Below are 25,046 nucleotides of genomic sequence, written 5' to 3' on the forward strand. Positions count from 1 at the left end.
ATGTAAGAAATAATTTGATTGCGATAGAGTTTTATTTCTTTTATGGGAAAAATTTATGGAAAATGCTTGGATGAATTGCGAAAAGATGCAAAAAAGTAAAAGCTTTATGTAGGTTTTCACTCAAGAGCTTTTGATTTCTTCCCTTTCAATATCATAAGTCTGCGAAAATTTTCTCATAAAAATTTTTTCTTCGTAAGAAGTGTTATTATATAAAAATAATATGATTAAACAAGATTTTTCTTTGAATGGGAAACATTTATGGAAAATGTTACTACAATACAAATTGTAAACGGAAATCATACACGGTGATTTAAAGGAGTGATTAGAAACTTGGAGGGACGAAGGGGCACAGCATAAACTTAAAGAAAGAACTAAAGAGCGGAATTGTCCTCATACGCCGCTAGGGGAACTTTCGTAATAAGAAGACGCTTCATCGCGGGATAAACGTTTTATCGCAAATTCTATTTTACCTTAAATAATTAAAATTTAATGTACAGAAAAAGTAAGTTCAGGCACACCTAGAGTAAGTCCTAAAGATTCAATAGCTGGAAAAAAAATTTTGTTTACAAAATATTATAATGCAAGCAAATTATTGGAAGTGAACTTCCCCATTGTGTAATTATAAGTTATTTTTATCATAATTCCCATTTTGATACGTTGAGTAATTTAGTATTTTAAACGTTCAGTATTTTAAACTTAATGGCTTATTCTAGGTTTGTCTGAACTCAATTTTCTGTACTATAAATTTTAAATTAGCTATTAAAATGAAGAGAATTTGTGTTGAAAAGTTTCTCTCGTGGTATATCAGAATCGTTTTAAGCACCGGATTTTCATACGCATTTCAACAGTACTTTTTAACTAAATTGTTTAAGTATAGTGTTTTCAAGTAATTTTTGTCAAAAATTGCATTTAATTGGCCTAGACTAAACCATTTTATCGAATTTTTTTCTTTTGGCCAGCAACTTTCAGTTTTTTAATTTAGTTGCCAATTCTGATTCCCAAACATGCTGATCTGATTTAACTTATGATAAGACAGTTATTTATTATCCTTTTATGATTATAACTTTTGAACATTTTTTTTCCAATGAGCTGCACAATCAGTCTTCCCGATGAACAGACCTAGTGCGTTCTCCAGAAGTGGTATCCACTCTTTCAATACCACCACAATGGGTGAGATACCGTTAGCCATGTTAATTTGGACGTCTAGTTTCTGCCACACTAGATGGCAGCACCGAGACTCTATCTTGAACATAATAAAATATAAAAGTAATGTAAAAAAGACATCGCACAGAAATAAAATACCACTTTAAATGAACATGGACAGCCAGTCCATAACCAGAATGTTCCCCTAGTGACACACGATGGCAATTCGGACGTTGGGCAGCTTTGAAATCCACCATCCTCATGATGTAACAATCCTCTGTAGCTTCTCCACTACTTAACTGCTGTGCTGAATCACCCTTAATGTAAAATAATTATTAGGGGATTCCAAAGTTACTTAATTTCTTACTTAATTAACTTAATTACAAAGTTACTTAATTAACAAAATTATTGGGGAAAAAATAGTTTATCAGAATTATTCTCTATATTTTACAGATTTAAGCTACCTCTTTTATTTTTATTAATATTTCTAACTATAATATCTTAAAAATGCAAATATTTAAAAGAAAACGTGTTCTGGAATAATATTTTGTAAGTTAGTGTTAATATTTTACTCTAAGTATTTCGATATTTACTGTTTTATTTCACAAAGGAAATTTTCATTCAAAATATTTTATAAAAGAATATTTAAATGACTTCATATTTTCTAAATCTTAGAGCAGAAAGTTTCGGATTACTCTGATCGCATAAACATTATTTTACAAAAACATAATAAAATATAAGTGTCACGTTTCTGTATGTCATATATCACATTTTTTTTAGGTTTTCCTTTTACTTATGTTTAGATCTTTTTGATTGTACAACTTTATGAATAGCTCAAATAATAAAGCTAAATTTTTTTCCCTCCAAATATCAGATTTAGTAGAATATCAGATTAAATTTTCGAATAAAAAAAAATATTGTTTTCGAAGAAATATTTTTTCTGTTGAAGAAAACATTCAAAATAGTTAGAGATTTTCGTCTGAAATTCGAATGCAAAAATGATTTTTAAGCTAAATATTTTTTAAAAAATACCAAATTTAATTTATTTTGCGAAAGGTTAATGCAATAAGTATTTTGTTAACACACGTCGCTATATTTATATTTCTAGGAAATTTTAAGCATAAATTCCCCAAAAAAAGAGAAGTTATTAAAACTTACTGCTCAAAATCAAAATGGGAAACTTTATAGCAGTGCATAAGTTTCCCATTTTTTTTCATTTATATAAAATGTATTTCAGGGCAGTATTTAAAGAATAGAATTTTTTTAAATTTTCTTTCCTGCACAAAATAGCTTTTTTTTGAAGTAGAAAGATAATTAAAATGGCGTCACATAAAAATTTTTTTAGCTTGTTAAAATACACTGCTGGTCACTGTAAATGTAACACCCTGAAGAAACGTACATTACGCGCGCCCGTGGCTCCACTTCAATGCGCTATTTAAGGCTTGGAGATTTCGACGATTTTAAGTTCGTCAAATATGTTTTTCTTGTGATTTTTTCAAAAAACGATCAATTATGCCTCGTAGAAAACAGCGATCATCTTTTGATCAAGTAACCGAGTTCGACAAAGGAAGGATAGTGGCCTACCGAGATAGTGGACTATCTTTCAGGGAAATCAGTAGTCGTGTTGAACGAAACCAAGCAACTGTAATGTGGATATGTGATCGTTGGATGCAGGAGGGTACGACGGACCGACGAGTTCGATTGCATCCACCTCAGTGCACCACTTCACGCGCTGACAGGCGAATTGTGTGCATGGCAGTGACTGATCGCTCAGTCACATCACAAACCATAGCACAGCACATTCAGTCTGTAACGCATCATCCAGTATCTGCGCGTACCATTCGACGCCGTTTACATAAGAGTAGTCTGTCCGCAAGACGTCCATCGCTTCGTCTACCCTTGACGCAGAACCATAGACGTCTCCGCAGCCAATGGTGCGATGAAAGAATGATGTGGACGACAGAATGGAATGAAGTTGTCTTTACTGACGAGTCACTCTTCTGTCTGTAACACCACGATGGTCGCATTTGAGTCTGGAGACACCGTGGAGAGAGGATGCTGAACAGCTGCGTTATGCACCGCCACACTGGCCCTGCACAGGGTATTATGATATGTGTGGTATTGGATATCACTCTCGCACTCTTCTAGTACTCATTGCTGGTATTTTAAGCAGCCAGCGCTACATCTCCGAGGTGCTGGAGCCAGCTGTCCTTCCTTACCTTCAGAGCTTGCCTACAGCCATATTTCAGCAGGATAATGTGCGGCCACACGTGGCACGCATTGCCCAAGGGTTCTTCGTCGTTCGCCAGATTGAATTGCTTCCCTGGCCAGATCGCTCTCCGGATCCTTCACCGATTGAAAACATGTGGTCCATGATTGCTCAATGATTGATCCAGATTACATCCCCAGCTGCCACACCAGATCAACTTTGTCAACGTGTGGAAGCTGCTTGATTTGCTTTTCCCTCAAGAACACGTCCAAACTCTCTTTGAATCAATGCCGATGCGTGTGGCAGCGGTGATCTCCAACAATGGCGGCTACTCTGGCTACTGATTTTGGCTGGAACCACACTTTACAGAAGTCTATAAATTTAATCATTTGATTACTGTTTGAACATTTTATCTACAAAATAAATTGTGTTGTGATATCGCTTGTCTTTCTTGGTGTTGCAATTTGGGTGGCCAGCAGTGTATATGAAGCAAATTGAAAAGTAAATTTAATTCTAAACTATTACCTGAAGAAATCAATTGCAATGATCTAAACCATAACATTTACCGTGGCAAAAAGTACATACTTGCAAGTAGAGATTTTTAAACCAAGACGCAGATATATTGTTAATATTATTTAATTAAGATTGTCAAAGTTTATTTTAGCTTCCGACTAGATACATTAAATACATTTAAGATGTGCGCTATGTCAAAAAGTATTTCTAGTGACAGAAGAATCATTTTGTTGATACAAAAAAGGAGTTTTAAAATTAATGGCTATCGAACATTCTTAATTGATCGCTTCATCACCAAATTTCTAAAAATAAAAGAAAAAAGAAAAAAAAGAAGTATGTTATTTTCTGGGAGAAATAAATTCTTTGAATTTCTTCAAAATGAAGATTACAATTGGTGTGGGGTTTCTGATGAGGTAAACTAGATTTTCATTGCAAAAAAAAAAAAAAACATATTGTAAAAGTATATGTCTTTTAGTTTTGTCCATGATTTTGTAGTTTTGATCAATACTGGTTCATTGCTGATTTTGCCATTGCCAGTACGAAGAAAAGGCATTTAGCCAGTCTATATAAATGAAGCAGTATGTTTATATATGTGTGTTGCTTGCACCTTATATACATCCGCAATTCTGAACCGATCCACGTCAAATTTGTTGCATATACGCTTAGAGAAAAGGCGGACCTAACTGTTTACTCCAGAACTACCTCTAGTATTCTTTACAACGGACGAAATAAACTGCTATCCGTTACCAAGAATACGAGAAATCATTAACTGCTGTACATTGTTGGAATCTTGGGCATAAATATGTTAATAAATAACCATATTGATAACTAATTAAATAAATAATCCCAAGAAACTACTAAAGCGGCAAGATAGTCCTTGATTAGGAATTAATCTTAATCAAATAATTTAAACAAATTTTAATCACGCAATATGTTACAGCCTCAGCTTCCTGGGATAACTAGCGTGTGATAAATCACCAATTGTTGCACATTATTGCTCATCTTGATGCCCTGGAATCTTGTTTTATTCATATGACTGCTCCTTCCTTTGTTAACGGAGTAAGTTTCTCACGACCTCTCCATAGCGCGTGGTAATGCATTTTACCCGAATTGCCCTTCTCGGTCATTGCGTGTGTGCTTTTTTGTAGTGTTTTTTTTAAAACTTTATTCTCTCTCAGGTACTGTGGTTCTTCTAGTTTTGTTTCTTACCTTTAGTTTTTCCTTGGAAACTACGTTTTATATTTCAAATCGCTTTTGTTTCTTCTGATTCACATCTGTCATATCTTGAAAATGAACCACTGTTTTTGAGCTCTTGAAACATGCTGACTGTAATGTCCCATTTTTTATATTTAAATCGAGTAATATCTCACAGTTCCAGTTTCTATTTATTCATTTAACACTTTAGATTTTTCACTTTTTACAATATTTTTAAAGCTTGTATTCTCAGAAACACCACATAATTCCTAGTTTTTTAGCGTCATTAAATTTTGTTAAGATTCAATTATAACAACGCATACATCATAAAGAATGATTAGTTAATATAAAAAGATATTGAATCTAACACTCTGCCTGCATATTTCTCATTCATTATTTCTCTTATTCAGGTTATTTTGTAAATGACGATTTCTGAAATTTGTACTCGGTATGCTTTTTTAGTTCCATTTAGCTCCCATTTCTACCCATTTCATTTTTTTACAATGTCTTAATTTCTACAAAAGTTTTAAGCTTTTTTTACATTTCGAATAACTTTAATTGATCAAAAGTATATTTAAACAACAAAATTGCTTACAGTTACATAAATTAAAAGAGATTTTTCGCTTAAAAATAAAAGTAGAATTATAATACACAGCAATTTTACTTTATTAGTTTATGTCTCATGCTTACGTTCGAATCGAAAGATTAGTCTTGGACTGCAGTAATCAAAAATATGAAAAAATAAAATACAAACTTTAAGTACGTATGAAAAATTAAAATGTAAAATTATTTTTTCAAATAATTACATTTATTGAATCAAAAAACACTTTGAATATCAAATTTAAAAAACAAAACTTTTTATATATTCTTAAATTCATAAAGTTTGTATTTTCAGAAATGTCAAAAGAAAGATTTGTTTTCGATAAGAGGTGCATTAAACGCTGTCAAGTTGCGTCTAAGAACAAAAAAGTATTCCGTAAGACAGAACCATTTAATAGAAAAAGAAATTGAATCTAAAAATGATTGGCAACTGAACGTTCTTAATTCAATGTTCCCTCGCCAAGTTTCTTCTCTAAATGAATTATACTTCATGTTTTCTATAGGAAATATACTTTTCGAAAGATTTCTTCTATTCGGTTTCCATTTTTATCCGTTTTAAGCGCCGTAAATTTCGAAGCATCTATCCGGTGAAGCGTGAAGGAAATAGCTCACTTTTCGATAATGCATTTCTGTCACATGCATTGCTTCTGAACAGTAAGTTTCATTTTTCTTTTCAATTTTAGTTTCTTTTCTTTCATTCTTGATAGTCTTTGTCAGAGAGAGAAGCATAAAATAGTTTCTACTATGTCTGAAGTTTTTCTTTTCTTTTATGCAACCTTTCAAGACCTTGGAATACCAATCCTTTTTCTCTCCTACTTCAAGTGTAATACTCTTAGAAAGAAAACCGTTTCTCAGGGATGCGATTTTGAAAAGTTGAAATAAATCACTTAAGTTTTCCTTACTTTCGTCAAACTTTCGACTATTTTTTTCTTCTTTTTTTTGCGTGTCATGTTCTTTGACTTTTATAGCATAGTTTGAACATTTTTGCATTTAAAATTTTTGTGTAAGTCTCAAATAATGTGTAATTTTCAATAAATGGTATATGGTCCAATGATCGGATTAAAAGAGTGCGAAATTTGATGTTGCATGGTAAATAAAAACAAATCTGTTAGAAAAAGCTGAATAGTTTAGGAGTTGTATGCAAGAATAGTCTCTGTGTGAAATTGAAATTAATTTAGATTATTTTCTAGAAAAATTTTCTTGCTTCAGTGACTTAGATGTATTCAGAAAAAAAAATATTCAAACTATCTTAAAAAAATAAGAAAGGTTGATTTTTTAGTAGTTGGGATTGATTTTTATTTTTATTAAAATAAATAATGTTGCATTCCTATATTTACATTAGTATTTTATAATTAGAAAAAATTTTAGGAAACGTTTCAAAATAATTGAATAACAATCCTTACTCTTTAATACATTAAATGTAATTTTCTTAGAAAAAAAATAGTTTCTTAGGGATGTGCTTTTGAAAAGATGAAAAAAAAAATCACTACTTTTTTTCCTCATTTCCTTCAAACATTTCACTATTTATCTTCGGTCTTCGGTGTTATGTTTTGTGTATTTCATACACTTTTGCATTTAAAGTTTCAAGATTTCAAATAATATGTAACATTTGTCAATAGATATATGTTTTATGTAGAGAAATATAAAAGTGAAAATTTTGAGATTATATATTACATAATAAGAGTTTGAAAAAAATATGTAAAGTAATCAAAGTAGCGTATAATTTGTCCGCAAGAGCAATTTTTTTAAATTGAGAATTGCGAAACTGTTTTAGATCAATTTCTCTAGTGTTATATATCGCATATTGGACATAGTTATTTTTTTTAAATTTCCCTCGAAGCTACCTCGGACTCAAAATTTATAAAATTAGCAACGCTTCTATTAACATATAATATGACATCTCTTAATAATAGTACGGAAAAAAAGTACAAAGATAACATTTCAGGAACGTGAAATTCCAATATTAGTATTCTACAGAAATTTCATTGTTTTTTGTGTGAAGATGATTAATGAGTTGCAGATTTCTCCCTTTTATTTGCTCTTTATTCTTACACTAGTGGAACATTATTTTAACTAACATATATGATTTTACTAATGTTATGGTTTTATTTATTGGCTGATAAAAAAAAAACTGATAACAGTCTTCTTGTATTGATTGAAGGATATCTCTAATATTTTCTACATTTATTGGTTTTACTGACCATTTACCTCTTCAAAGACACTCATGTTATTTTTTCAATAACATCTTGTATCTCATAAATGCCTAACAACAAAACTTTCATAAATGCTTCTTAATATTATAGTCATCCCCCTTAATTTTATAAAACAGCTAATGTCCTCTATACTTATAAAAACTTTATTTTCATCATTATTAGAGTGTAAAATAAAGTATAGATGTTCTAAGAATTCCAACGTGGCCTCTAACGAACAACTTGTAAACAGTTTAGAATAAAAAGAAATCTCATCGAAAAAAATTAAAAGAAAAAAATTTAGCGCAAAAACACCACTGTGGCTAAAGAGGATAATGGTAGTTTAAGGAGGCAGTTCTGGGGTAGGATACACTACCGTTTGGAATGTAGGGTGAAACTGATGTCATTCAATATGGATTTGCTATTAAGATGAATTATACAAGAGTCATAAGCAACAGTATTAAATTATCGAACTGGAGTGTAAGGATTGTTTGAGTAATCAAAGCTAAATTTAGGCCAAAGTTCTCAACAATGTGTGGCAATAGACAATTTATTAACTTGATGACAAGCACGTCTGTCATATTCCTTTAGTTTAAATTTTAGAGAGCGCCTGATTTGGCTTTAAAAGACAACATCTTTGACATTAAACTACATTCATGCTCCTCCTTAAGTAACAAATGCAGCTTAGATAACATTTTCATCATAATTTCTTCGCTTCGCTGATATTTAAATCAACATTTGTATTGTTTGTATTTCATTAACTCCCAAATTAAGTTCCTCGTACATTTTTTAAATCACTGTCAAATCAAGAATATCGATATATATTTCAGTAAATTTATGATGATTATGAATTTATAACTTTTTCCTTACATTGGATAGTTCGGAAAGTTCGTACTGTGATGTTTAAGGTCAGGTCTTTGAACAAACTGACACGAACTTTGCGAATAATTCCCTAGATTCAATTTCATGCTAATGTAGAATCAAGCAGTTTTAATGATTAGGAAACGAAAATTCAGGCGTTTTAAACAAAGAAAAAAAATTCTGGTAAAATTATCGTACTGCATGGTAAAGCTATTTCCGGTAAAAAAAAAAGCTTTAACTTTGATGTTGGAAACCAAAATATGCGGTATTTAAACCACTCATTTCGTATTGCTTAATTAAAAACTTAATTCGCTTCAAATATACAAATTGATATTAACAGTCTACATATTTCCAGCACTCAAAAACAGGTTCCCATTTTCAAGACTTGCCAGACTTGAATGAAAAGAAACAAAGGTGATTTGAAATATAAAACGTGAAATTGTCAACGAAGAATGGAAAAATAAAGGTGAGAAATAAAGCTGGAAAAATTGTTGTATCTGAGAGAGAAAAATTATGAGAAACATAAAAGAAAAATCACAAAGACCGAAAAGACCAAATCAGGGGAAAATGCATTTCCAGGAGCTAAGGAGAGGTGAGGATGAACTAATATCGTTAACAGGGGAATCGGCATTCATATGAATAAAACAAGAATTCAGGGCATCACGATGAGCTGTTAAAAGATGGGGGGGATGGTATTGTTGAAATTGAATTTAGCAAAAGATTCGAATAATGCGCAGCAAATCATAATTTTCTGAATTCTTCATAACGACGTTCGTTTACCAGGAGTTGGCACTTGGCTCCGCCTTCATCACGTGGTATCCGACGATACTATTTCGCTATTTTTGGGAGAAAGATGTGAACAAACCTGAACAAGGTTGCTATTTGGCGATCGTATGTCAAAAATATTTATTTTGAAATTTTATGTGCATTTTTGAACATTAAATATTTCATGAATTTAATGACATTTCTGTCTTTTGAGTGAATAGTATGTCCTTTTTGAGACATTTTGCTGCAATATATTTAATTAGCTGGAGTTACGAAAGATATAACTGCAGATGATAAAGCGAAGTAAGTGACTGAAAAATAATTCACTGTTTACGTTTGGCGAGCAGTAAGGGTTGTCTCAGTTTCAAGCGCGGGGACGTTTCTCCCTATACTCCCCGTCCTTAAATGAACTCTTCGTCCGAGCAGGAGGAGCCAAGTACCAACTCCTGATGAACGAACTATATCGTGTTCCTTAAGTCTAAAATTTAAAACACGTCTAGTTTGTTTGATGCAGCTAATGTGTACTGACAAAGAATGCGGTAAACGCCCTAAAACTAATAGGATATTTAAGAGATTGAAATTTGTTAACAGGCTTAAAAATGACTTTTTTTGAAATTTCTATATCAAGCGGGAGAAAAAAACAATAAATTAACAAGTTCTTTGTTCGGATTAGAAGAAGGGCATTTTGGTCTTGTGAGTTTAGCAAGAGCTGAAATAACTAAATAAGGGTTAAATACACTGTTAGCACGGCCTTTTAATTAACACTAATTTAGTAATTTTTCCTCTCATATGGTAACGGTTTAATGGAAAATCTGCTTATCAAAGTTTTAGTTTTTATAACCACTCATTTAGTAAAATATATATAGCAGAAAAGTAAATTTTAACGAATAAATGGTTTTTATGCCACGCTTTAAGGTATCATTGCTAAATTACCTTGTTTTACCACATATTATGACACCATGTTTTATTGTTAACTTCACCAAAATAATTACTCAAGCGTTTCCGTAAAAATTATTGAGCTTTTAGGTATTCCCATGGTGTTAGTAAGAAGGTAAATTTCACCATATTCTGCTAGTTTTGACCATATCTTTTCTCAGTGCAATTATTAAAAAAAAAAAAAAAAACGTATTGAAAGCGTATTAAAGAACTTTTAAGTAAAGCATTAAAGATTTTTTTCGGAAATTTTTTTTTTGTTGCTTAATTACTTTTATTTATCATGTTCACCAAAATAAAAGAAAAATAATGTCAATGAATCAAAAAAGTATGTATCAGTTGGTTACCTCTCCCTTATGATGGCTATAAATGAAAGTGTCAAACGACATTTTAGATCGCCAAAATTTCTTTCTCGCGGACAACGGCTATTAAAGAAATCGTGCTTAATGGCCCAAAACCTTAACGGCCCAAGGAAACAATGCTGAAATCTTTGGGTAATTGAACTTCGGATAGATGTTCTGGCATCAGGTGCTTAATCTCTTCCTCGCCTCGTGGAAGAAATGCGTTTATGATTTCGATAGAGGCACTTAGGCAACATTGTTTTTGAAAATGCTGTTATGGAAGCATATATATTTTTTTTATTTATGTTGAAAAATTGTCCCATAATTTACATTATTTTCCGCATTTTAAATAAATTATTACTCATTTAAGAGGTATTATTTCAACGATATTTTTATATTGTTTAATGCATACGAAAAAGATAGAAAGTTTTAGTTATTTTTTCAGCTAATAGCATTAGATTTAACGAACTCAGCATTTTCTTTGTACTAATGATGTCTTTGCTGAAGCGGTAAATTATTTTATTCAATACCTGGAGTAAATTTGAAAACCATATGCAGAGTTAACGGGAGGTTTGAGTTTAAACAAAGTTTACTTAGGAAATGTACACATAAATTAAAGTTACTTTAGCTATAAATTTTTAAATATTTTAGTAACGTTTTCAGAATTCATTACATGCTTATATTATTGAAAGTGCTAAATTCAAATAATTATATTATACGCATGTTACATTTAAATTATAATTATAATCTTTTCCCACATTCCAATCTTTCTTAACGAATGTGTAGTTTTGCTGTGTTTTTGCCTCAGCTTGTTGTAAAGTGAGAATTAATGTTTATGATAAATGCTTAAAGCATTAGAAATGAACTCGAATTCGAGTTTAGATATCTTGCAACGAAGACCTTAAATTTTTTTGAAGATTCGGACTAGAAAACGTAATCCAAAGTCATTCAAAACCCGTAATCGATTTCTGTTTTGTGTAACCGAAGTTCAATCGAATCCAAGATTTAATGTGGAAAAGAAATTATTAAGATTGCTTTAAATGCATCTTAAATTGATACACGGTGAAAAAAATCTGGTAAAATTACAATGCTGTATGGTTCAGCGCTGTATATTTCTGCACATTTCAGGTAAAAAAAATAGGTCAGGTTAAAAAAAAAAAACGAAACATACGACATTCAAGCCATTCATTTGGTAATTTTTCTGTTCATACCGTAGCGGCATACCGGAAACTTTTGCTTTCAAAATTAGAGCTCATATTACCACACAATTTTTGTAGAAATACTGAACTAAAAAGTAAATTTAACCAATGAAAGGTTCTCATGACATACTCTAGGGCAGTGTTTCCCAACCTTTTTTGTACCATGCCAAACCTAAGCCTTTCTGAAATTCTTATAACCCCCTATGTAACATATACATAATTTTTAATATTAAAAAATCGAATTGTTCACTTAAAAAACTTAGGAAATTGTTAGCGAATCAAAGTAAGTAAATTTTCAGAACATCTATATATATATTTCTCTTACACGGCGACAAAAAAAGCCTTTCTTACAACTCCCCGAATGGCAACGTTAGAAACTCGACCAATGATTGCCACTGAAAATGTCACATGCCAAATCTAGCTGAGATGGCTCAACATACAGCGCTTTTAAAAACGGAAACTGAAATAACCAGAGAGAGCATAAGCTAGGCAGAAGTGAGTACCGTCATTCGGGGCTATTAGTGCAAATTCGAATTTGCATTTTTCAAGTGCTGCTATGCAGTATTATGTTTATTTCACGTTAAAAATGTGTGGAATTTGAAGATAGAAGTCTCTTCTATTACTACAAACATTTTTTTGAATTTTAAAGCAATCTTAGAGTGTGTTTCGTTCATCCAATGTCAACAATTTTCCAAGGACGTCGGATGTCGAAAAGTGTAGCTGTGAAATGCAAAGACGTTGATAAAACAATTGTCGTAAGTGCAAAATTTTCTATTTATCCATTAATAAACAATTATATCATGTTAGCGTTAAAAAAAATATAAAATTAATAACAAATAAACGGAAAATGAAAAAAACTGTGGGGCTACTTTGTGCAAAGTTTCATTCGTTTTTTTTTTCGACAGAAAAATTGTCAGACGTTATAAAAAAAATACCTCGAACGAGAAATTACCTTGATTACACTTTAGAAAAGCTGCAACAATGTTTGCAAGGAGTTGCTGGTGGTATGTCGATTGCAGAAGCTTCTCGGAAGTACAAAATCCACAGAAATACTATCTCTAATAAAATTCACAAGAAACACGTGAAACGTGCTGGTTAAACTATTATTTTTCTTCTAATGAATTAATCAAACGATTTAACACATAAAAATATATTTTATAGGACATTGTGGTGTGGCTAAATCAAAAAGGGGGGGGGACTAACATTAAGTCAAATTAAGATTAAATAAAATTTAGATACTAATTATGTAAAGGCCGAAAAGGTAATAATGGTGAACAGTGGAAGTGGGTGCAAATATTCAGGTAAGCGCAACAAAGGAGCATGCTGAAAAAAAAGGAAGAGAAAACAACTTATACTGTAAAATTACTCACCAGATACATTCTCTAAGATGCAAAATATCATATATTTCACAATTGAAGGCATTATAAAAAACTGGACAAGTTAGCAAACATGCCAACAAAAAATAAATCGGCTTCAGCCGAGTACAGAGACAAACATACAGCAATATTGAAAACAAAGCAACTGCTGACTATTTCTTCGTTATGAAGATAGGGGAGAAAACTCTCGCCAAAAACTTTTGCGAATAACACCTCGGTTGGTTGGAGAAGGATCAGAGGGGCAAATCACAGAGCTGCAAATATTGGCCAACTGGCGAAATTAATTGTTAAGCTCCATGCCAAACATGAAGCGGGGTTGTCTAAAGTGGGGACACACCTGGTAAGGAATTTTGTGGAATGTTCTGGAACATTCTTGGCGCCATCATAAGATCAAAAGGGGCGCTTTGCATTTGATGCAAGCCGAAACGTGGGAAAGGTGACTTGGTGTCATTCCTTCTCGCTCCAACAAAAGGGGTTTGCTGAATGGACATACATCTTGCTGTCAGCAAGTAACAAAAGGAGGAATCTTCTTTTAAAGGAAGAACATAAATGCCGAGAAAGATTACTTTCCCAAGGTTACAAAACAAATTGAGGCTTAAAACTTAAATATTACATGAAATATATTGCAAAGAATTATTGAATACTGATAAATAAATAACATTAATTACAAGTGTAAAAAGAGGAAATTAAAAAAACATACAATTAAAAGTTTATCACAAATTTAACAGTTACAATTATTTAAGCGTTTAATACATTATTAACAAATTAACAATTAACAAATGATTATTAAATTAGATGAATGATGATGATTAAATAAATTAAGATGATTAGATAATGAAATTAGATAATTAAATTAGAATTAACAATTGATTTTACTTAATATGTAGTCCATACTACAGACATCAGGTGATTTTGACAGAAACTGAAGAGCAAGTTCTGTCGTGTTCATTCAAGCATGTAATGTTCAAATTTATCAATATTATAAATGTTAATGAATATGTAATAATTATTATTTTCGAAATATCATCAATTTCAATATTAAAAAAAGTATATGGTTTCCTTTTGTTCAAACTCAAATGCTTTGAAATAAACATTCTTTTTAAGACAAAATTCTTAAAAAAAAATGGTTTTTTATCGCTGAAAATTATTTTCAAACTAATACCTTTACATATCCTGATGTTTTTGTCCTTAAAAATGTCAACAATTAACTTTTTTAACAATTTTATATCAATATTTTACTAAAAACATGATTATTAAACTAAATTCCTATCGCTGCACAAAGTCAGGGCTAAAGAGAATAGAAGGGCTAGTTCACTCCGCTCTTAGAGCTGAAGCTACGATTTCCCTCCTCATGACGTCACTGTGTCCACAGATCTCGGAGATCGCAAGTGAAGATATTATGATAACTTTGCATCTTTCTCTTTGTAAAAATAAGTTAGACTTTTTCTGGTTATTAGCTTTCAAACTTTACGTAATTAACGCATTACTTCCGCTCATAAACATAGTTCAAGAAAACCTTCTTGGCCATTATATTAAAAAAAAATACCATTTTAAACTTATAAAAATATTTTACTAGTTGGCGAAAATGACACTATAAATACTTTATTTTAAAAAGTTCAGTTTTAACTTAAATTATTAAGAAAAATGAAAGCATATATCGACACTTTTTTATCTACATATTCTTTTATAGCAAAAAGTTGAGTTAAATTTAGAATTCCTGATTTTGAAATATGCCATTAATTTGTTCATACTTAATCATTAGGAAACATCAACCTTAAACGCTAATTACTGCAACAAAATAATAATTTAGGCTCATAATGACATTAGAAATTTTGCAATTGCTTATAGATATTTAAATTTACAATGATATAATTTTTAAAAAAATCATAAATATTTAGAATAACTGCATTAAAAATATGTTATGAAATTAGCAGAATTTCAGCTATATACTATATATTTTATTTATACTTTTTATTTACATTTTAATTTTTTTTGACTTTATAAATTTCTTAATTTTTTTCACCTACCTTTCTTTTTGAAGTAACGAGGCGGTTTCTATTTAGATAATGAATTTTTATAAAAGTTCTTAACGATAGAATAAACGTATTGCTGTTTTATATTAACTGTGTCATTTTGGAATCCATTCTTCACATAGTTGTTCATTTACTTTAGGGAACACACGGAAAATTATATTTTTTCCTTTTCTTTTTCTATCAGAAATTTTGCAAGTTGCAATCGCGCAAACTGGCATTTCGATAATAGTTTTAAATGTTTGTAAATTCACTGCGAAAACTGAGGAAAGTCATTATAGAAAAAAACAAATGTCTTAGAATATGTAACAAAAAGAAATGTTTCAATATTAGTTAGAGCTAGTAAGGCCGAACGTTCCGTTCTCGAAATAAAAGTGCGAACTTTGCGCCAAAGTGACGTCACTAGAGAAAAATCGGAGGATTGGCGCGGCAAGAGTTTCTACAAAGGAGTGAACCAGCCCTTCTATTCTCTTTAGCCCTGGCACAAAGTAGCCCCATTTGGGGGCTACATTGTGCAAGGTATGTTTTGACTTATTATTCGTAAATATTACATACAAATAATGCCAAAATTGATCAAATTCAATCGTCTGAGTCCAGTTATGAATATAATATCGATAAATTTTACTAAAGTTTGAATTAACATAGTTTTTTTACATGTCAAAGTTCAAAAACTGCAAAATTCTGCACAAAGTAGCCCCGAATGACGGTAGTCTTTGTCGATAGATCTCTATTTTAGTATTTTGTCGAAAGCGCTTTTTTTTCACGAATAAGTAAGAATTACGAATTTATTTGACGAATTTTGATATATATCACGAATTTATTTGTTTTACTTGAATTTTTTTGCTTACGCAGGTTTTTCCAATGCAATTCACTTATTTCAATTTTTAATAGACTTAATTATAGTCAAAATTTTAACCTTTTTAAAAGATATCAGTTTTAGAAATTTTATCTTAAGATTTTATACTATAGCACATTTCTAATAGGTTTAACGAATTACATGTCATTTATTTGAATTGAAATTTATTTTAATGACTTAGTATTTACTAAAAAGATGTAATTTTTTTTTAAAAAAAAAGTTGTTATATGGATTTGAATGATTGTTTTGAATTCTTAGAATTTTGTGTATTTACAATGTACCTAAGTTAGTAGCAAGCGAACCATATAAGATTGTCTAGCAATTTTCGGGAGTTAGCGAGCGTTAGAGAGCAGGGGGAGCAGCCCACTAGTATAATGAAAAACTAAAATTCAAATTCTAAATAATTTTAAGATTCTTTATACAGGTTAAGTCTTTATAAAGATTTTTCTATAATAATTTAATATTTTAATTTAGTGAGATTCTTGCCCTTGATGCTTGCTGCACGTAGATTTTATCTTAGGTTCCAATTTTGTTAGCTTCAGTCTCAAGTGTCCCCGTTGTGTTATATCCAGACGATTTATTTTTTTTTACCAATAAAATCATTTACAGCACTAAATCCACATTCAGATAAATATAAAGATGGAATCGGTAATAATAGTTTTCTTGCGCATTTGATTGAATTTGGGTATTTGTTTTCTGTTTCCTCACGAAGCCATGCCGTCACTCCTTTCGCATTAAATAAAGTTTTAATTGACTCATCATTTTGCATTTCTGCAAGTTTTTCTTGATATATTCGATATATCAGACAAATCCACTAACATGGACTGCAACATCCATGTTGGAAAATAAATTTGTTTTAAATCAGAATATCTCTCTTTTAAATCAGCCGATAGAATTTTCAGATGATAGACAATAACAAGTAAAGCTGTATCATTTACTTCACATTTTTGGAGCCAATGAAACTATTCAAAGTTTTTGTTGTTTTCATATTTCTGACATAACTTAATAAGATTAATGAAGCCAAATATCTTCGCTTTTGCATCAACAAGAGTTTTATTTGTTCCTTGAAGTTTCTTATTTAATATATTCAGTTTTTCAAAGATATTGGCTAAATAACCCACAAATGCTTTACCATCGACTGTAAACAGATACTTCATTTCAGGTTTGTCGCTTAAAAAATCCCTAAGTCACATAATATTTATTGACCGCAATTATTTAAGAATTTGCTTTTTTCCTTCGATTTTGTCAACGAAATCTCGCATTGCATTTAAATGGCCCAGAGCAAAAGGTTTAAACTCATGTCGAGTCCATTTTTGAATTGCCCCCTTTTACAATCAAATTGCTTCCCGGTGGGGCGTGGGCCCCACGTTGGGAAACACTGCTCTAGGGTATCACGATAGTCTCTCCCCACGAACCATAGAGATTGGGTCCCAATACGTGAAAATCTGACCATTAAAATTCAAAAGTTATTCAGGGAGTTTCGTTTATTTTCTTTTTTCGCGCATTGTAAAAGAACAAATGCATGAACTGCTTGCTTCAATCGCTAAATCTCCCAATTGCCTCCTAATAATTTTTATTTCTCGACTATAAAAAAAATTTTGAAGAAAAAAATATTCATTTAAACTAATTTTCATATTTTCATTAAAAAAATATTATTTTTAAATGCGCAAAAATATCAGTATAGTATTTATACCTTTAGTTATCCAAATTTGTTTTGCTAAAATTTAAACGTAAAAACTTTTCTCGGTTAGCACTGTAGCTGTATCTTAAAAGCTACTCTAGTTTTAAAAATTCTTATTTAGTTTTTTCTTGCAATAAAAGGAAAAAAAATCAATTATTAATTCAGTTTTCAGATGTTGAATCAGTATAAATGTTAAATTGTTTAAAAGTAAATTTAACTAATTAAATAAAAAATAAATCCTGACTTTCTGACATTTTAATTCTAAAGCGGTAACTAAATATCTTAATATTTAAATGTTAATTAAATATCTCAATGCATATTGTAAAATGAGGCAATTGCATGCAATTGAACTATAACAAAAATCAACAATTTTAATTTAAGTCTTGTATTAAGAAAATAAGAAGAAATTTAAAAGCGCAATTTAAGAGAATAGCATTAAAATTGAGTGATAACTAAATATTAAGTAAAATATAATCATATATAACTTTTATTATAAACTGAAAGTTTTTTATTCAGCAATTATAAGTGTCGTTATGAAATCCATAAATTTTTTACAGACAGAAATATTTGGGGTTTCGTGATTATACATACGATTTGTCTGCTTAAGAAATACACGAAACGGTGAGAGGATAATCATCTTTTTATGATAAATAGTTAATTTTTAAAATATATAAGGAAAACAAACACAAATATTTAAAACAATTCCTAAATTTCTTCTTTTTTTCATATACTAAACCCTAAGGAGTCATTTACAATTTTTATAGCAAATCAAGCAAAGATTTACTCTCGTACAAAAAACAAAAATGGCTTACAAATCACACGAACCTAACCTTTTTCTTCTTTTTAGAATAATTAGATAATTTTTTTTCCTTGTGAAGTACATCATTATGAAATTAATTTAAATTCTGATGACTGTTTATTACACACTCACACAAAAGTAATTTCAGAAACCATTTATATTGAAAACAAGAAGAGATATATGATATCAAACAATAAATTTAGCATTATTCTAACATAACACTGATGTAACTTTCAAATTGCCTTTGAGTCCATTTGTTATGTATGTACCACCATCATTTACACAAAACTAAAATGAAGGCAGAATCCTAATTGCTTCGCCACAAGAATCCAACGGAGCAAGTAATTTTTTTACACTCTCTCTAGATTTCTTTTGAGAAAAAAAAGGACAACGAGACCGAAATTTACATCAAAGACTCCTCCAAGTCGTAACTAGTGGAGAGGAAGGAAATCACAGGAAAGAAAGTAAAGAAAAGAGGAAAAAAGAGAAAAAAAATTGCAAAGTAAGAACAGTGGAAGAGGATGCAATACGTAGTTGCTCACTTTCTGCTCCAGTTAGTTAAGATGGAGGCTCCACTCTGAGTGTATGGTGCTATTAATAACAGCTTCTTGACGGTCGGAAAGAATAAAGCAAAATTTCGACCTACTTTGAGACTTTTTTTTTCCTCGAGAAGTCTGAAATTTCAAGTGTCAAAAGTATAAGTTTCGAAATAATTTGTGATCAGTTATTTTCTTATCGATTCTGAATTATGCTAAGGAAATGTATTTTTTTTTCTTCTCAAAAATGTCTTTTAATTTGTAGAGTTAAAAGTTTAAATTTTGAATAAAACTACCTGATAATATTATAATTTGGTTATTAATGAAATTTAAATATTACAGGCACTAATTTAAATGTTTGTTTAAAGATTATTAGATATCCGAATATTCCAAACAACAGTAATTTTCAAATTAAGTATACTTGGGTCAAAATTTGTTGTAATTCTTCCATTTTTTTATTTGATAGTTTTTTAAATTTATTTATGCATTTTGTAGTTGCTCTCTTTCTTCTACAGTTAGTTAAAAGGGAAGCTCCACTTTGAATGTATGGTGCTATTAACTACAGCTTCTTAACGGTCGGAAAAAAAAAATTTCAAAATAAAGCAAAATTTCGACCTTCTTTAAGGTTTTCTTTCCTCAAGAGAATTGCAAGTGCCAAAAGCATAGATTTTGAAATCTTATGTGATCAGTTTTTTTTCTTATCGATTCCAATTAGAAATTTATTTTAATTTATAGTCTTAAAAGTATGTATACAAGTTACAAGTTTACAATGTTACAAGTTTGAAATTGATGTGGAATTTAACTACTCCAAGTGGTAATCTTTAAATCGTTATTTACAGATTAGATATTCGAATATTTCAAGCAACAATAATTTATAAATTATATAAATTTGGGTCAAAATTTTATGTTACCCTTCTATGTAGTCATTTTTAAATTTATTAATATGATACGTCTGTGATCCCTTTTTTGCTCCAGTTAGTTAAGATAAAAGCACCACTTCGAATGTATAGTGCTATTTCTAACAGCTTCTTGACAGTCGGAAAGAATAAGGCCTGAATTTTAACGCACCAACTAGGTCCATCTAATGAGCCACATAGTTCCTTGCAGATGGATATATATTATATCTGACAGGGCTCACCAATCAATTTCATGAACGGGGGTTCGAGTTCCAACGTTAAAACCACAATATTTTCTCTATTCATTTCTGCTCATGTAGAGCTTCCAGTGTCCTGCACTTCTCAATTTTTGACCCTGGACTATTGGATTACGATTATCTCCTTCACGCATAGAGAACAGCCCCGTAAAGCTATTTAACTACTTAACAAAACAAAGTCTAGTATTTATTTGTAAGTTGTAAATGGTTAAAAACCCATAGTTTTGTATTCATGTTTTCTTAAACATAAAATTTGTAAATGGGTTTCAAAACCATAAAGGTAAAAAATGTTCTTTACCATAAACTTTTCCGTTAATTGTATGGACAGACAGCTGCGTTTATTTTACCGTTATTTTTGAAGGAAAACTCTGACTGTGCATAAAAGATAGATAAAACAGTCAAAATATTCTGATGGATTTGTCTTTAGTATCTTGTAAAGATTTAAATTTAACATGTTAATCTATAATACATGCTCCTTCACCCCTCGTTTTAATTGAACAACTGTATTAAGAATGAGTAATAATCGATAATCATCTAACACCTAACAACGATTTAAATTAACTGTCATTTTAAATAAACCATAAAAGTTTTAACATAATGTTATCATTCTATTAGGTAACAGGCATAGACAACAGAAGGTGAAAATCTTGAAATAAATGTAACAGTTCTGAAAAACATTTTGATAATTTTATCATGATACTATAGAACGGGATATAAAAATCATATATTTGATTAAATTTGATTTTTCAGCTTGATTGATTCAAATACCGATTACTTTGTTACAATTATGTTATGGTTTCTTTATCAGAAATGTCTGTCAGATTTTCTTCATGCTTATAAAAATCGTTTCATGCATTTCCTATTATTAATTTTGAGGAACCAATTCAATCATTTAACTTTGGATCTATTTGTGCAAATCCCCACTGAATAATGTTCTTCGAATTATTATATTTCATTAAAATAGTTAGGTTATATTTTCAATTCTACTTCTTTCTATCTTTTTTTTCGAAAATAAAAATAGTATTAAAGGGCAATAAAAATAGTATGCAAGGGCTTTGTTAAAATAACTTACACTCATTGTATTTCTTAAGTATATTTTCACTTTTCTTTTACATGCTAAATAATGAAACAATATTTCAATGAAACTTAATATGTTTCAATTGTTTTGTAATTTTTTCTTTGCTTTGAATAATGAAAACACGGGACTGTATATTTAAAATTATTTTCGGATATTTTAAACATGTTCTTTAGGGAAACAAGATAAATGTTACTCTAAAGTCTGTACTGTGCTATAGAACTATTACTGTGAAATTTTCCTTTCAAATTTTCTACTTCATTATACGTAAAATGTAGCTTGTGATGCCGCATCACGTAATTGCGAAATATATTCAGAAACTATCAGTCTGAGTTTTGGAAAAATATGTATTTTTGTAGGTAACACTTGAATGGTCTTAAGACTTCTTACGCAACCATAATGATATTTATGACAGAATTCCTATATTATTGATGTATTTGCTATTGCATTATTGTAAATGCCAATATAGCATACACTACTCAGCGCTTTTAAGCAAATTAGGAATTATTAAAATTATTGTAGACTTTACCTACTGCATACAATGACAAATGCTCTTTAGGCAAAGTGTGATATTTTGGTTGGGCTGATGTAAATCACGAGAAGAAAATATCGTATAATGCTCGTTTTCTTTTCTGACAAAAGTAATACTTAATTGATGACCGTAGTAAAACCTCATTTTCGCATTATATTATATCAGTTTCTCAGGAAACCTAAATTTTACTTTAATTTTCTTACTTGGTTGTTATAAAAAAAAATTGAAAAAATCTGATTAAATAATATAATATCCGATATAATAATATAATAATATCCGAAAATATCCGTTCAGAGATACAAAGCAACTGCCTTTAATCTTGAAAAACATCCGATTAATGGGTACCGGGGAAATATATAAACGGCAATAGCTCTTTACCTTAAAACACATCTCGGTATGGATTACTGAGAAATTAGCTACACATTCTTGCTGGGGAATTTGTTGTAATCTATCCAGTTAATTTTGGCAATGCATAGTGTTGATCAAAAACTTTTTACAGCTCCTTATTAAGGAATCTGAAACAAATATGAACCTATTTCAACTAATACTAATAAACCGTAATTACACAAATTATGACAAGAAAACAATCATAATTTATATTTTATATGTTTGTCAAGAGTCATTCTGTATAGTATCCAGGCAATGTGGGCAATATCATTAAACTATCCAGTCAATTAATCAAGCAATTTGCCTGTTGGTCCCAGATGTTTTACGCCATATCTAGATATGCTATAGAATGCCAGATTTCATACATTGAGAATAACATGCACTGATTAATTTTTACATTCTCTTTCAACTGCGTGTTTTAATTTCTAATAATTTACTTATTTTATTTTTGTAATATGCTTGTATTATAGTTTTAATTTACTTATATGAGCAATCCATTTCTTAAAATACTTAAATCATAAATTGAATTGGTGAGCAATGAAAATAAATCCCACAATCAGCTCCCAATGCTCCTAAATCTCAACTATAGTTCCTTAGCTTTGCATGAATATTTCAGAAAAAAAGAGAAAAAAAAATTAGTTTCCCGTAATGCATTCAAAAACGCCAGCACAAATTACTTCACCCCTCCAGTCTTTAATCAAAGAAATCGGCTCATTATAAAGGCATGATTTGAAAGAGTCTTCGCTCTTAAGAGATTGAAACTTCTGATGTGCTGGAATAAATCAAAGGAAAATTGGAGTTTGCTGCTAAAATGCGACTAATGGCTTTCCTCTGTTTCAGCTAGTGTGAAATTCGGTGATCCCTGAAATGTTCTCGAAGAGCCGGAGGGTCCTTTCAAAGACTCGTCATTTCAGACAGCTGCCGGTAGCATTAAAGCCCTTTATAATATTTAATATTTCAGGGAAAAGCCATAAAATGAATAAGTCCTCGTTGCAGGTCTTTTATGGATGCTATCGAAATGTAATATGGTCAATTAACAAAGAAAGACGTTTTGAGTACTTTGGTAATATATTTTTGCAATTAAAGTTTAATAATTCAAATAATAAGGATTAGGATCAAATTACGGAGAAATTTGCATTCTAAAAACTAGATCTTTTGCTTAAAATGAAAATATTTTTTATACACAAAAAATGCCAGTTGGTTAAGAAAAAAATTATTGTCTAAATTATCAGAAAATGGTAAATTTTATCATGTTTCTGGGTCTATGAGAACACAGAAAAGCTCGGTAATTTTTTCTGAAAGATTTTGCAATAATTTTGACAAAATCTGCAATAAAATAGGGTTTAAGGAAATTTGGCATATGTTGTAAATTCTGGTAATTTTATAATGATATTCAAGAGCATGACATGAAAACCATTTATTCGGCTAAATTTGCGTTTTAGTATTGTATTTTTTTACAAAATATGTGAGAATAAGCACTGCAATTTTGAAAACCTGAATTTCCGGTAAATCGCTGCAATATGAAAGGGAAAATTACAAAATGAATAGTTTAAATACCATATATTTTAGTTTTAATAATCCAAGTAATATTTCTTTTGACGGTCTTTACAAAACAGTATGGTAATTTTACCAGAATTTTGTGTCTCCGAGTAAAAGTAGAATTTTAATTGGTTACTGTAAAAATTTAAGTGATCACAAAACAGATATTTTGTAAATTACATTCAAGTATTAAGTCAGTTGTATTCATTAGTTTTCAAACTGATTAGTGTATTAACTGTAGATTATGATGTCTATAAATTACTTTTTTCATCAAGGAACTGAAGGTGATAATTATTAAAAGAGAAATAGAAATATTTCCCACTAAAAATTAAATGAAGTTTTTTTATTTGTTAAATTTCCGAGTAATTTGTCTTAAATCCGATTTCATAATTAAAAATATTACAAAAGGAATTAAAATATATTTTATAATACATATATAATATTATCAAAAGTTCTGTATAAATTCATGAATCCTTATTAAATCCAGGATTAAAGTTTTAATTTTGGTTAACTCATTAGTTTTTGGAATGAAACTGAATCGTCAAAAAAGGGTAAATTTTTAGTTTCACTCCTAAAATCGATCCTTAGGTTTAAAGATAATTAATATTGTTGACAGAGTTTTGTAATATTTAGGAAGTTAATAAAAAGAGTTGGCTTTCCTTAATTTATTAAAGCATACTGGTAATTATGATAACCTTTAGAAGTAAAACTCAAGATTCAGCAATAATTCTTATCTATACTTAGTGGTCATTGTCACTATAAATTGCTGGATAAATTTTTATCCTGCAAAGTTATTTTTGTCCAGCTAAGGATTTTCTAATTTAATTTTAATTATTAAACAACACATGTTAATAGGTACATATGTACGCAAAAGACAATTTTTTTTACGCATCAAACTTTTCTAAAAATAGAACCCTGAAAATATCCCTTACTTGAAAATATCCGTGTCACTTGAAATCTCAAATATGATTAGATCGCAGCCAAAAGGGAAAACAACTGCTCTATTTTATTTTTTTTAAATATCTTTTGCCAAAAATAAATCCAAAAGTATAAAACGTTCTAGAAGATAATATTACAGTCTCAAAAATTGATACAATTTATTAAATCGAGATCCTTTGTAAAACATGCATTACAC

The 25,046-nt window shown here is 30.1% G+C and overlaps 1 protein-coding gene across 1 annotated transcript; it reads left to right on the forward strand.

The window, feature by feature from the left end:
- Positions 1-2,655: 2,655 nt before the first annotated feature.
- On the forward strand, positions 2,656-3,153 carry LOC147802938 (uncharacterized). The gene has a single exon (XM_087152778.1). The coding sequence runs from the start codon at positions 2,656-2,658 to the stop codon at positions 3,151-3,153; it is 498 nt and encodes a 165-aa protein (XP_087008904.1).
- The last annotated feature ends 21,893 nt before the right edge of the window (positions 3,154-25,046 follow it).

Source organism: Parasteatoda tepidariorum, chromosome 10 (assembly GCF_982258835.1).
Source record: "Parasteatoda tepidariorum strain Cologne lab strain chromosome 10, Ptep-v5.0, whole genome shotgun sequence".
NCBI classification, from domain to species: domain Eukaryota; kingdom Metazoa; phylum Arthropoda; class Arachnida; order Araneae; family Theridiidae; genus Parasteatoda; species Parasteatoda tepidariorum.